This window comes from Portunus trituberculatus, chromosome 27 (assembly GCF_017591435.1).
Source record: "Portunus trituberculatus isolate SZX2019 chromosome 27, ASM1759143v1, whole genome shotgun sequence".
Classification (NCBI taxonomy): Eukaryota; Metazoa; Arthropoda; class Malacostraca; order Decapoda; family Portunidae; genus Portunus; species Portunus trituberculatus.
Window position 1 is genome coordinate 4,836,870 of NC_059281.1, and position 15,192 is coordinate 4,852,061.

At 43.6% G+C, this 15,192-nt stretch overlaps 2 protein-coding genes across 5 annotated transcripts in view; one reads left to right on the forward strand and one right to left on the reverse strand.

Annotated features, from left to right (window-relative positions):
* LOC123509690 (glucose dehydrogenase [FAD, quinone]-like) overlaps positions 1-15,192 on the reverse strand; it is a 37,123-nt gene extending 21,931 nt beyond the window's left edge. The window contains exons 1-6 of one of the 3 annotated variants that reach the window (XM_045264174.1): positions 15,177-15,192; positions 14,693-15,028; positions 7,731-7,954; positions 7,452-7,636; positions 7,099-7,352; positions 6,784-6,990 (exon numbers count right to left, since the gene is read on the reverse strand). In XM_045264174.1, the coding sequence (XP_045120109.1) occupies positions 6,784-6,990; positions 7,099-7,352; positions 7,452-7,636; positions 7,731-7,954; positions 14,693-14,833 (1,011 nt within the window). In that variant the 5' untranslated portion in view covers positions 14,834-15,028; positions 15,177-15,192. Of the gene's footprint in view, positions 1-6,783; positions 6,991-7,098; positions 7,353-7,451; positions 7,637-7,730; positions 7,955-8,195; positions 8,486-14,692; positions 15,029-15,176 lie in introns of those variants that run through there. The other 2 variants (XM_045264173.1, XM_045264172.1) reach the window with 2 other exon arrangements.
* LOC123509694 lies at positions 8,641-10,241 on the forward strand. Of its 2 annotated transcripts, none has more exons than XM_045264179.1 (3): positions 8,641-8,723; positions 9,318-9,559; positions 9,807-10,241. In XM_045264179.1, coding segments are annotated over exons 1-3 (393 nt in total). In that variant the 5' UTR covers positions 8,641-8,721; the 3' UTR covers positions 9,956-10,241. The 2 variants fall into 2 exon arrangements, 1 of the variants encoding a protein (XP_045120114.1); XR_006676263.1 differs by lacking the exon at positions 8,641-8,723 and adding an exon at positions 8,816-8,830 and having other exon boundaries at positions 9,238-9,559.

Below are 15,192 nucleotides of genomic sequence, written 5' to 3' on the forward strand. Positions count from 1 at the left end.
GAGTGTGCATAGCTTTAAAGAAAATTTGGATAAGTGTAGATATGGAGACAGGGCCACACGAGCGTAAAGCCCAGGCCCTGTAAAACTACAATTAGGTAAAATACAACTAGGTAAACACACACACACACACACACACACACACACACACACACACACACACACACACACACACACACACCAAACAGAGAAGGAAATGTGTGAAATAATGAATGAGAGCTTCAAAACGATATTCAATGCAGATGATGATTTTGGATTGCCAAGGATTACAGGAGATTGCAGTGCATAAATAGGACAATGGAAGATTACTGGATAAGTTGGAAGTCAGAAAAGGAATGGGGACAGATGGTGTATCAGGCTGGGTGTTAAAAGAATGTAAAAAGCAATTACTGGATCCAATTTGGGAATAATTAAAAGTTCAATAAATAAAGGGAAAGTTCCACTAGAGTGGAAGAGAGCCAAAGTAATACTGATATTTAAAGGTGGAAAGCCAACTGAACCACTAAACTACAGACCAATGTCTCTTACAAGTGTCGTAGGGAAGTTATGTGAAATAATTATCAAAGAAAAATGGGTTAAATTTCTAGAAGAGGAGCAAGTCATATCGAACAGACAATTTGGGTTCAGGACAGGGCGGTCATGTGTATCAAACTTATTAAGCTTCTACTCGAGAGTTATTGCAGGACTTGAAAACAGAGATGGATGGGTAGACACAGTATACCTGGACATTAAAAAGGCTTTTGATAAAGTCCCGCACGGAAGACTTCTTTGGAAACTAGAGAACATAGGAGGACTGCGTGGAACCTTGCTCGAATGGACAAGAGATTATTTGAAGGATAGGAAATGAGAACTGTGATCAGAGATACATACTCATCTTGGGGTAAAATAACTAGTGGAGTGCCACAAAGGTCAGTGTTAGCCCCATTATGTTTCAAGTTTATGTAAACGACATTCACATTGGGATAAACAGTTATATAAATTTATTCGCTGATGATGCAAAGTTGCTAAGAGTTATCAAAACCAGAGAGGACTGTCTGCTGTTGCAGGAAGATTTAAACAAGATCTATGAATGGAGCAAGAAGTGGAAATTGGAGTTTAATGCCAAGAAATGCCACATAATGGAACTAGGAAAGAGTAAGAGAACTATTTGATGGGGGGAGGAGCAAATAATGAAGACTAAAGAGGAAAAAGATCTTGGAGTGATCATACAAGAAAATCTGAGCCCTGATAAACACATAAGCAAGATATTTGGACTATCATATAAGATGTTGACTAATATAAGAGTGGCATTTCATTACATGGATAAAGATATGATGAAAAAAATCATCACAAGCATGATACGCCCAAGCCTGGAATATGCAGCAGTGGTATGGTCTCCGAGCTCTGAAAAGGATACAAGAAAATCGGAAAGGATACAGAAGATTGCTACTAAGATGGTGCCGGAATTAAAGGACCTCACATATGAAGAACGACTGAAGGAAATGGGACTGCCAACCTTACAATATAGAAGAGAACGGAGGGACCTAATAACAATGTGTAAGATAGTAAATGATATTGAAAAGATAGACAAAGAAGACCTGGTGCTGGTGACAGAAGAAGATGGAAGGACAAGAGGACATGAAAAGATCAGGATTGTGTGAAGGATATTGGAAAATACAGTTTTCCACACAGAACAGTTGAAAAATGGAATGCATTGGATAATGGAATTGTTACAGCACATAGTGTGCATAACTTTAAAGAAAAACTAGATAAATAGAGATATGGAGACGGGACATTGAGCCCCGCTCGAATCCTGTACAATACAACTAGGTAAATAGACACACACACACACACACAGCGTTGTGTAGTAGTCAGCACACTCGGCTCACAACCGAAAAGGCCAGGGTTCGAGTCCCTGGCGCGGCGAGGCAAATGGGCAAGTAATGTGTAGCCACTGTTCACCTAACAAGTAGGTATGGGATGTAACTCGGGGGGGGTTGTGGTCTCGCATTCCCGGTGTATGGAGTGTTGTGGTCTCTGTCCTACCCGAAAATCGGTCTATGAGCTCTGAGCTCGCTCCCTAAATGGGGAAGTCTGGCTGGGTTACCAGTAGATGTGAATTACGCATACACGCACGCACACATACACACACACACACACACACACACACACACACGTTAACTCGGCATAACCTTCCAGATACCTCTCTTCTTCATTGATATTCGATTGTCCCCCTCTTCTACACTGAACATCCTTATGGTGTCCTATTCTTATATTGTAAACTTGAAGCATCATGTCTCATCTTTAGCTAAAACGGCTTCTATTAAGTTAGGTAGGTTTTAGTCGTATGCATGAAAGTGGGTACATTCTGTGGCTTTTCATATCACTGTCCTGCTACTGAAGAGATTAAGAACATGGTAAAAGACAAGATAAATAAAAACAAAAAGTAAAGATCTGATAAAGATTCAGAAAAAAATACGGAGGTAAGATTTAAGTCCCGAGGCTGTTTTGCTGTCTCCTTAAAGTACACAGGCCTGTCATTACGCAACATCAAACGTGAGGAAACATTACCAGACAATTTTGGCCACTTGGGTTTCCCTAGCGACTGTTGGTGGTGCCGCTTAGTGCATTGTTTGCGCCTCCTCCTTTCAACTAATGCTGGTGCAAACTGGTGCAAACTGAACGAGAGAGAGAGAGAGAGAGAGAGAGAGAGAGAGAGAGAGAGAGAGAGAGAGAGAGAGAGAGACGGACGGCCATACGCGGAAAATCTTAAATTATGTATGAAAAGGGAAAAACACACACATTCACACGAAGAAGGAAAACAAGTGAAAACACTAACTACGTAATGCAATGCAGGAGGAGGAGGAGGAGGAGGAGGACCTAAAGAGAGGTGTTTCATTAATGCCAAACTAGCCTACACTGTGATAGCTAAAGAGGGGCGGCACTACAACTACGACTATGACTATGACTGCACGTTTCATAACATGAGGAAACAGGGAGCGTATGTCATCCTTCCCCCGCAGCAAAACGATCTTCCCTTCTCCGCTTGACGACAAAATTACACGCCGGCTATTTTTACATACTGCACCAGGAAGGACAGGAGCGAGCATGGATGGGACAGGTTGCAGGGAAGGCGGTGTGCTGCGGCATCAAGGTCCGGGTATTGGGTAAGTTCTTCACCACCACCACCACCACCACCACCACCTAAACCTGGGCTTGCCACCGCCAGTCACCGTTTTTGAGGACGTAACGCAGATATTTTATTTTGTGGATCTAGTATATACAAGAGCTGCTACATGTAGCTATGATCAGCACTACTAGCTACACTACAGCGGCAAACTGACAACTCCCGCGTTTACTCACACACACAGCGTAGTGTAGTGGTTAGCACGCTCGATTCACAATCGAGAGGCCCGGGTTCGAGTCCCGGTAAGAGGTGAGGCAAATGGGCAAGCCTCTTAATGTGTAGCCCCTGTTCACCTAGCAGTAAATAGGTACGGGATGTAACTCGAGGGGTTGTGGCCTCGCTTTCCCGGTGTGTGGAGTGTCTTGTGGTTTCAGTCCTACCCGAAGATCGGTCTATGAGCTCTAAGCTCGCTCCGTAATGGGGAAGACTGGCTAGGTAACCAGCAGGAGACCGAGGTGAATTACACACACACACACACACACACACACGTTACGTCTTGATGGGAAGACAAAATCTCGAAGTTCAATGTCTGTACAGGGAATGAATCTCGGCCAGCACAGCAGGTTAGTACACCCGCGCCAGACCATAAATGTATACACTGATCACTAACTTAGTGGTAGCGTCCTTTCCTGTTACTTGGCGGTTGGCGAGCGTCCAAGTTCACATCCATTTCAGGTTTCAAAAGCTTCCATTATGGAGAAACGAACTACTATCCTCCCTGACCAACTTAACTGAATGCGTGTTGTGCGAAGACCCTCCTCTGGCATCAGACTTTATAAACTCGACTATCTCTGGGAAGGCCCGGCAGGTCTGGCAGGTGATCAGATAGAGCCGTGACAAGAGTGAGGTTAGTACGAGGGGAGCAGGGGTTGGAGGCATGGGTGTGGGTACATGTGGGTGGGTGGGTGGGTGGACGCTCCCTATATGGAGCAAATGTGGATGCATATGCAGTATAAGGAAAAAGACTGGTATGAAACTGGATCGGTTTGACAATAAAGAGAAGGAAAACTTTTGGTGTTTCTCATACAGGCGGTGACCTCGTATTTATTTATCACTCTACCTGCTCGCCTTGCCTTGGCCCTGAGGAACCAACACCAAGTGGGAAAAAAAAAAAAAAAAAACCATCTCACAACAGTTTGGTGGAATCCTAAGTTTACCTCCTCGCCCCAGAGCCCAGCGCCTCGCTATCAGCTGCTCCTCAATGTCAAGTATAGTGTTGTGTAAGGCAGGGAATATCTCTTGTGTGCTGAAGGAGAGCAGTGTGTGTTAGAGTTGTCTACTAGTGTGTCCGTCATAACATCGATGAGGAGCCTTTATAGTAAGAGGTGAGGCACATCGATGTGGTACACTGACAGTTTGCTTCGCAGAGTTGTATGTGAAGGAAAGGATGACTGTCATTCCTGGAACACACGTAAGATACTGCAATACGAGCCATTTTACAGATTTACGATGCTGTGTCATGCTCCGCTCGGGTGAGTCTTCCTCACCAGCGGATGAGCAAATTGATACTTAGGAGGGTGTGAGCAGTAGTCCACACGTGAGTTTCATTTCCCTTCTTTGTCTCCGGCACAGCTTATGGAGTTCAACATCTTCATAAATATAAACCCGAGCACCGACACCAATCTTGTAAGATGAACGAGAGCCTGATAAGTGCCGTTCAGAGAATTTATTATGGTAGAAAGTTACATTGGTACAAGATCCTTAGTCCTTACCATCCAATACACACGTGTAGTGTTCCAGACAGGTGGGTAACCGTGAGCTGGCACGCCGGGACACATCCCGCTGTGTTTGATAAAACGCGAAACAATAAGTGCGTGAGAAATATAATGCAAGCGATACCAAAGAATAATAATGGAAAAGTTTTTTTTTCAGAATGCAAGACTACCGTTTAATAAATCAGCGGAACCGAGGCATCGCAGGTGCACACGAGACAAACTGCACACGAGAACGATAATACGCGTACTTGGATATTTATATTGCAAAATAGAAACAAAGAAAAACAATGACTCATTCTTATATAACACTTTCAAGGTTACGCTTACATGAGTTGTGCTGAAGGTGGGTATTTTCCACGTGCTCAGCGCTCTCTCCACACACACACACACACACACACACACACACACACACTTTCACAAGGATAAATGGAAGGAGGTACGGTCCCCCATTCCTTTTCAATTCTGTACAAGGAACATTTGTATATACTCAAGACTTATTCCGAGGAGATTGCGTTACTTAATCAGAACATCCCTTTTGAATAGGTTATTCTTTCCCTAGAGACGTTTTTGGACGAAGCAGCGTCCGTCATCAGTCACGTTAAGATAGAGACGATTTAATCTTATTACTAGTCCACGCGGATTTAGAAGACAGTGCCAAGATTAACAAGAATCACAGTTTGAAGTGACCGGGAGTACAACCCTCAAAGTAACTTTGCTATCTAAACATCGTTCCAAACGTCTAAGGAACAGTTCTCCCGACAGTGATCTTCAAGTGGTGTAGGGGATAAGGGTGACACTTCTCAGGATCAATAATCAGGATAGGGTAAGATGCAGTGGGTTCAAGTATAACAGAAGAGAGAGAGAGAGAGAGAGAGAGAGAGAGAGAGAGAGAGAGAGAGAGAGAGAGAGAGAGAGAGAGAGAGAGAGAGAGATGGAGGAAATAGATAGGCGCGTTTCAGACATTGACTACCACGTTTAGGCCTGATAGCTTCTTGTACCTTCCTTTTTCTTGTGTCGCTTGGTCTTATCCTTTCCGTCAGGGGAAGATCTCTTATGGCTAAAGACTTATCCCTTTCAGGTCAATTTCTCAGCGTTTCTGTGACTGGTCGCAGCAGGAAATCACAAATCACAAGACACCTTACAACAGATTCCCCACACTAAATGGAAGGATATCTTCGTTGAAATTGTTCAGCGATTCCAAAACACCATGGCAAATCGTCCATCAGTCCCAAACATGACGGAAAAGTGTTCACCTCTACCCAAAAACATCACGGATAAATGTTTATCAAGCTCCAAATATTACAGATCATCACTTTGTCCCGTAAGCATCACCGGAAGGATATCATTGATCGCATCACATGGTAATTCTACCACAAATAAAGTAGAATCCTGTGCGGACCACTTACAGCCCCTTTCCCTTGCAGCTGACCATTCCTCACCGAGTATCACCTTGCCAGTTGCCAATAACCATGGCAACTGGCCTCCACTTCTATATGGTACTTCAAAACTGACTTTCATTCACCAATCACCAATTTCCAACAAAACGTATGACATTTATCAACCCCCTTTTAATCTCTAACCATTTATCGATACGATCCTATCACTGTCTCACTGATCCCCGTGACTCAATATTGATTCAAGTTTAAAGAGCGTACTACGTTACAGAACAAATTCAAAATAAATCTGCATGCCAGTATCTGGTATATACCCCATAAGAAATGCTATTAGTACAACTATAACCATGTGCATCTTCGGGAATTCAATCGTCTCACTTTGTGCCTTAAACATTAATTTGCCCTTTCTTTCAGCCATCCTAGGAAAGAAAAAAAAAAAAAAAAAAACTTCCTGATAATGTAGTCCCCGCCCCGCACCGGGTGTGATACCCCTTCTCTTCCTTGCACACACCTGCAAGTTCCGTCCAACAGGCAGGTCCTTCACCACGGTGATGTTGAGGCTCCTCAGGTGGGCGGCGGGTCCGATGCCCGACAGCATGAGAAGCTGCGGCGTATTGATGGCTCCGGCACACAGCACTACCTCCCGCCGCGCCGCCACCACCTGCCCCCCATCAATCTCCACGCCGAGGGCCCTCCTTGTGGACGGGTAGATGACCACCTGTGGCAGCGTTGTGGACTTAACTGGATGATTCACAAGTCAGTAGATGACACTGTGAGGCTCAACAAACTAGAGCTTTTGCGGGATTTAACACTGCTGAAGCAATACCTTTTTGACAAGTGTATTGAGGGCCACGTGCAAGTTGTTGCGCCTCGACGCAGGTCTAAGGAAAGCTTTGGCATTGGAGCAGCGGCTTCCTCGACGCAGAAATCCATGCGGCATCATAAAACCCTCCTGGGAGGCTGCATTGACATCCAGCACAGGATATCCCAGCTCCATGCCAGCCTGAAGGAAGGCATGTGCCAGACGAGTAGTCCAAGGAGCGGCCTCCACTGTCAGTGGTCCTTTCGTCCCATGAAAAGCTGCAAAAAAGGTCTCCAGATGCCCAGACACGATCATTACACACCAGTCCATATATTTTAGTTTTCCACACAAAGGGACAAAAAAAAAAAAAAACTTACTAACGTCAACAGTGGAGTCCTTGTTGCCCTCGGACTTCCTGAAGAAGGGCAGAACATCAACAAATCCCCAACCAGGATTGCCCAAAGCCTCCCAGTGGTCGTAGTCCAGTTTGTTCCCCCGAACATATAACATATAGTTAATGCTGCTGCTGCCGCCCACAGCACGTCCCCTGGGGAGGTTGCATCTGTAGTTCACGGTGAAAGGAGGTTATGCAGAGGTGTGCCGAGGCGGGGAGAAAATAGTAAACCAAATAGCGACAAATGACGTCCTGAACTGACCTGTTGTCTATCATGCCAAGGCACGAGGTGGTGGAGGGATGGGCGCGGTACTGCCAGTCCATCTCGGAGAGCTGTAGGTCCATCGCCAGGCCCGGCACCTGCGACAGCTGACTCTCATGGCCTCCCGCCTCTAGCAGTGCCACCGTCACGTTAGCCTCTTCGCTGAGTCGCGCCGCTACCACACTCCCAGCACTGCCGCCACCCACCACCACGTAGTCATACGCCTGTAGACACGCGAACACCCATACACAATAAATTAATAAGTAAATATGCGAGCGTGCGCACACAAAAAGAGTAGAATATTAGTTTCAACACCATCAGACAAGTATTTGCTACACGTAGATGTTGTCTGAGTCATCACAGACTTGCAGCGATGCACCACTGCATACAAAAAAAAAATGCACCACATCCACAGCACAGTACAACAAACAACTGCCACAACAACACAACAAGAAGTAACACAACCAAGGAGTGGGCGATCTGACAAGCGTCACAAAGCGATACGGGTCGCATGGAAACGAAGAAGGGCTGCGACAAAGGACGACACTGTGTGTGTGTGTGTGTGTGTGTGTGTGTGTGTGTGTGTGTGTGTGTGTGTTGATATACAATTAATGTTATTTTCATTTTTTGGACATGGTACGTTGGGAGGGTTAGCGGTGGAGTTTGCTTACATCATACAACACATCAGAGGCCGCCGCCTACTTTTCTCCGTGAAATATGAATGGTGTTAAAGACACATGTAAAAAAATAATTATAATAAAACATATAAACAGTGCCTATGATAACATTAAGATGATGATAATAACATTAACAATAATAACTAAAAGAATGAAATTGGTTAAAAATTTAAAGGTGGTATTTGCAAACTCGCTCCTGCCTCCCTTCCCCTCCATCTCCTTCAAGGTTGGCTGGCCGCAGCATATAAACGGCTCGCTTCCTTACAGACGGCACACAAGTCTTCCTCTCATCATTCACTGCACATTCAACAGCCATGTGAGTACAAGAATTCCCATCTCTCTCTCTCTCTCTCTCTCTCTCTGTCTCTCTCATGAGAGGTATAGTGTGTGTGTGTGTGTGTGTGTGTGTGTGTGTGTGTGTGTGTAATTCACCACGGTCGCCTGCTGGTCACCCAGCCGGTCTTCCCCATTGCGGAACGAGCTCAGAGCTCATAGACCGATCTTCGGGTAGGACTGAGACCACAACACACTCCACACACCGGGAAAGCGAGGCCACGTCCCCTCGAGTTACATCCCGTACCTGTTTACTGCTAGGTGAACAGAGGCTACACATTAAGAGGTTTGCCCATTTGCCTCGCCGCGCCGGGACTCGAACCCGGCCCTCTCGATTGTGAGTTGAGCGTGCTAACCACTACACTACGCGGTGTGTGTGTGTGTGTGTGTAATTCACTGTTTGATCTGCTGCAGTCTCTGACGAGACAGCCAGACGTTACCCTACGGAACGAGCTCAGAGCTCATTATTTCCGATCTTCGGATAGGCCTGAGACCAGGTGTGTGTGTGTGTGTGTGTGTGTGTGTGTGTGTGTGTGTGTGTGTGTGTGTGTGTGTGACGTGGTTTCCTTCTCCGCAGGACTCGTCTCGTGTTCCTGGCGATGGTGGCAGCCATGGTTGTGGACGTCATGGCAAAACCAGCTTGTGAAAATAATATGTCTACAGCTCAACTTAGAGATCTCCCTCTCGTAAAAAAACCTCTATCAGAACTTCTTGCTAAAGTGTCAGACGATCAGCTTGCAACTCGAGTTTACGAATGCTTTACTCAAGATGGTATGGACTGTGGTCCTTGCCGGCAAGGAGAACTAGGACAAGTCGTCGGTAAGTCTCCTTTTCTTGTACCAGTGTCTGTCACTTGAAAATATTCTATTATCTTTCATTACATCTCCCATTCTTCATAACACCACAATTTCAGCTTAATTTGTCACGAAACTATACCGAAACTATTAATTTATCGTTTCATCTTTCCATGCATGAAACAGAAATCTTTTCCACTTTATCAGTCAATATCCTGGACTCGGTGTGTCGAATTATTCAAGATCCTTCTCACCATTACTTTATATTACAGCACTGCTGCCTGTCATGCTGGTAGACTGCCAGTCTAGTATCTCAAATGTGTGCCCATCTGATCTGAAAGAAAAGTCTGCCAAAGTCGTCAATGCGATGTCATCCACTTACAGAGGTACTAGATACAATGAGATCCTATTGAGGCTGTAGGAACACTAAGAAGCAACACAAGACTCATCTACTGATTCCCCGCTGACAATTGTTGGGATGATGTATTTCATTCAGTCACGACCACCATCACTTTCCCAATGGTACTACGTCTGCAAAACCAGTTATTATCCATTTCCCAGGATATGCTATTACAGAGGATTGTGTTATGGATTTTTTCCCCTTTAACAATGCAGTTTTCATTCATTTGTTTTGGTCTTGTTATTTGCCCAGCTAATGTTTTGTACAATCATTATTATTGGTATTTAATAAATTGTTTTTAATTTTTGGTAACGAGTTCGTTCGAACCTGGTTAACATTAACGGATACTACCCAAACGTCACAATTATGTAACAAACACCAAACACCAAATAATATCAACATCACCAAACACCAGCAACACCACCAAACACCACCAACATATCCCCATCACCATCACCACCAAATACCAGCAACAAGCCAGATGCAAGTTCTTGTCACAAGAAAAAAAAAAGTATACATGGAACTTTTTACCAAAAGAAAACAACGATACTAAGAACACCACAAATATAAATAAACAAAGTAACAGAATATAACAAACACATCCAATGACTACCAACAACGACAAAAATAAAATAACCATCCACGCACACCTCCTTCACTTCACATGTACTCGTAAGGCAGATTCACACGTGTCAATATGCAACTGAAATTGCAATTAACTAGAAGTATATCGAAAGAGCCCTTCTAATTGGAACACGTTCACACATAGCGACTGGAAAGTATCTGCTGGTTGGCAGGAAGTGAGCGTAAGCAAGCAGCTACCCAACAAAATGTCTTCCTCAGGTGACGGTGATGAATGCAATCAAATTAAATCATCATAAGTATTCAATCCTGAATCCTCACCTCCAACAACAGATACGAAAGCAGTCATCGGATAGTTGCAGCGATCGAACACCTATTTGCGTAAGCTTTTTCTGCTGTAGAATTAACTTTTAGCGTCCCAGATGTGCTCTTTTTCCCTCACCAACTCCATTTTCTTTACATCTGGACCCCACATTTTCCAACCTTTCTCCATGACTTCACATCGTAAACAAAGTCACAAATCTACTGAACAAGATCAACATATCGGTCTTGTTTTGTGACTGGTTTTCCCAGTCGCTAGGCACCGATATTCAGTCGGAAATTCTAATGACTTACAATTTCAGTCACAGGAAAGAGACTATATGTATGCACGATAACTTCAGTGTTTCATAACGATCCTTGAATAACAACGGAGGTTCAAGAGCATGTTTGTCTGCCTGCTTCCTTTCCTCTCCTTGCTAATTTCTATGGTGCATTATAAAGCAATACTCGTGGGTTGTAACCTCGTCAGAACTATCATGTACCATCTCTCGGTTGGCAGGTTAATAATCTCAGTCTTGGGCAATAAAAAAGGAATGTTTTCGAAACCTCTTTGATCTGAGAGCATCAGTGTTCTTACATTTCCCTATGCCAATAACAAGAAAATTATAGCCTAGCTTTCGTCAACGATCATTTTTTTTTTTTTTTTTTTTTTTTTACTTTTATGTAAGAAGGAAAATCCTGCCAAGGGCAACTAAAACGACTACACAAAAAATGGTTAACTTAGATGTCAGTCCCAAAGCATACGTTTGTGACAGCTGGCCAAAAGACTGGTATAAACGTTTTGAAACCTAGCTCTTAACTGAGTTCAGGTCATAGGAAAATCGAAATACAAGAACAGGTAGGAACTTCCAAGAGTTTCCCAGAGAAAGGGTTAGCTCTTGCATTACATAGGTGGGCAGAATAGGGATAAGGATTAATGATTACAATCGATCCTTGTCTATAACTCATGAAATGACAACATGTCAGTACTTCACGTTTATGATCGTTTTTTTTCTTTTTTTTTCGCTCGAACGGCTATTATTGACTAATTGATGCTTGTAAAAATCAACACATCGTGCCAGAAACATAGTTACAGTATATTTAGGTTAGGTTAGGTTAGGTTTTTTATTATATCATCTTAGATTTGTTTTGGTCTAGTTAAGCAGGGAAACAGAGACAGACCATATTTCGCATTTCCAAAAAAAGGTCTACGGAGACATACGGTCATGTTTGGCGTAAGGAAGGGCTTCTTGTAAATTTTTACCATTTCCCTTACATTAGGCGTTTTCAGTGGCACTTTGCAAAAGGCGAGCGGTCCAGAAGCGTTCGCTTTTACACGCGAACGCTGCTACTGAAAACGATAGTAACACTGCCAGACGAATCTCCCTCGTCGCTCGCCGGAAAAACTATTATACTATTTAGTCGCAGGATCACGCCAAGCTGAGACGTACAGCTAAAGGCGTTTTCAGTAGCACTTTGCAAAAGGCGAACGGTCCATAAGTGTTCGCTTTTGGAGCGAACGCATCTACTGAAAACGATAGTAACACTGCCAGACGAATGTCCGTCGTCGCCCGACGGAAAAACTATTGTACTCTTTAGTCGCAGCCCGCTGCCCGCAGGATCACGCTAAGCTGAGACGTATAGCCTCATTCCACCGTAATATTAAGATATTATTAAGGGAATGGGATAATTGAAGGCAAGGCTCAAATAAAACATTACACATTTAATTTTTGCAGGGAATATTTTCTGACGGCCCTGGTACATGCGACAGAGGCTGGATGCACATGTCCAAATTATTTTTGTAGCACAGATCTGCGTCTGCCTTGTTCAAAAACATCTTGTCACAGACGTCACAGATAAATCTGTTAAGTGTAAAAAAAACTTTTGGTAATTCTTTATAACAAGTCTGTCCCTCCCTGCCCCTCCATCCCCCCCAAACAAGCTTGGGGGCCTGTGGGGAATCGGGGGTTTTGGTGGGGAAAAATACGCAATATGAGCATTAAAAAAAAAAAAAAAAATACGGAAATTTTAAATAGTATTTCAAGTTTTTTCAACCTAATCTAACCAAGTATAACCTAATCTAACCTAACATAACCTAATTTCTAATATAACCTAACTGGACCCCGCCTACTAGGGCATTAAACTAACCTAATGTACTTAGCCCCCCGTGGACCCCTCCGCTAGGACATTAACCTAATTTAAGCTAACCTAACCTAATTGTGGGGGCTGCGTCTCCCCTGGATCCTCCCCCAACCACGCTAAGGCATTAACCTATCATAACCTAACCTAAGCTATAGTATACGGAGGGGAGGCGCAGCCCCAAGTGAACCCCCTGTTAGGGTGTTAACCTAGTGCTAACAAGGAACCTAAAAAATTATAACCTTATGCCTCTCGAATGGCAGCACGTGATTGGAGGGATTAGCTCTATAGATACACCATGAAATCCTTATATGCCGCTACCCACAAATCCCTGTTTATACCCACAAATCTGTTATAAACAATTGAAAATCATTTCAGTGTTTACTCTTGAATGGTGCTGAGCTCGCTGGACTTAGAAACTGACGGCCAAACTAGACGCTTGCGGCTCAATTATTTTATCTTTACGACAAGGTCACCAAGCCTTCTACATATGTGAGTTTCGTGTTTGTACGTGAAACGGACCTTTAAAAGATTAACTAAATTGTTTTATAATACGTGAGCGCCTATGGCGGTGTTGAGACCAAATAATAGAGGTGAATAGAGCCCTTAAGATCCCAGGTATCACTTCCCCTGTCACATTTTCCTACTTTATAAGGTATTACAGGTAATATACCCAGTATCCATTGATACACATATGCCAAATAAGCCGCTACACCACTAGTGACTGCTTGTCATTCAGTAGTTACATTGGCAGAGACATTTTTGTTGTGGATCCCCTCAAATTATTGCACTGTCAAAGAGGCCATGATGTTGTGTGTTCGTTCGCCCAAAGTTTTCAGAACACCACCATTAAAAAATATACCCAAAATCTTCCGCAATATTGCTATAACCTTATGTCATTATCAAGTAACAGTGCAAATATCCCATCATATTTATATTTTACAATTAATGTGCTTAGATAATGCGTAACATACGAGATTCTCACATAACTGAAAATCCAAGTCAGAGTCACAAGCTTTGAAATGAGTAGCGTGAACAATTAAGTGTGAACCGTGGTCCATCCAGAGCGCGTAGTCCCAGATGTCTGAGAGTGCAAGACTCTGTTTTCATTTAATTCAAACTGCAAGGAGAATTGTTATGAATTTCAATATCAGCAAACAGTTACTAACTGTATTTCCTTTACATGTTAATACTTATCATATCTTCATGTTCCTCATAATAGTATAATTCATTGATTTAAAACTTAGAGTTGGTAACTCGTCTCACAGCCAATCACCGTAAGTGTTCGCTATCACGTGACTGAGAGCTAACACAAGCGAAAATATCTTGAAAAGCGTTCGCCTTTGGGGCGCCAAAGGCGAACGCTTTTAGGACCGTTCGGTTTTTGCAAGGCGCTACTGAAAACGCCTATTATGACTGTCTCAGGAAAAGATACTTGCTTTACACTGGACAGATCAGTCCTTTCACAACCAGCAGCCATCCGCGTGAATTATACGTAGCTTTACATTCACTTTGGAATAGCAGAATGTACTAGTACGTACGAGGTATGCAGTGTATGTGGTATTAAGGTGTACAGCCAGGATAAATCTTTAAAACATTGCGTTTGTGCACAGTATGACAGAAGAAGTACTTTGGAATATTGTACAAACCAAAACAAAATGCTACGAAAACAAAACAGCGATAAAGTTAAACCCATGCCAAGCTTTCACCACACTTTCACCACCAAGCTTTTCTCACCGGTAAGAGGCGCTGCACGGTAACCACTTCGGCTTCGTCGTAGATGTAGTTGGAAGGGATGAAGGTGATCACATACAGCAAGATGGCGAACGTCCACTTGAAATAACCAACTACGGCCACTGACGTCTCCTCTGTGGCCATGATGTCCTGCTGTATGTACACGTGGCTTGGAGGCAACACTTTTTGCTCAACACACACACACACACACACAACAATCCGAAAGTCCTTTACGGGCACAACAAACTGTCTCTAATGCTGTGCCTCGCGACAGTCCTCTCTCGGTTCCTCACACCGTCCCACACGGTCTCTGAACACTGAACATTTGAATCATTTGGCCTGTCACGCAGCAACACGACACCGTATAAATTTCAGCCACTGGTTCTCTACAACGTTGCTACATCCCCTTTTAACACTTTCTACTCATGTGCTGATCGACAATTAACCAACAATATAACCAAGAAAAAAATCACAACATTTCCCTCACCACACACCACCCGTCT

Bases quoted from the DNA above. Each gene is read 5' to 3' on its own strand.
- LOC123509694 (XM_045264179.1), top strand. The intron at 9,560-9,806 runs GTAAGTCTCCTT...TTTATATTACAG, and splicing joins AGAACTAGGACAAGTCGTCG to CACTGCTGCCTGTCATGCTG.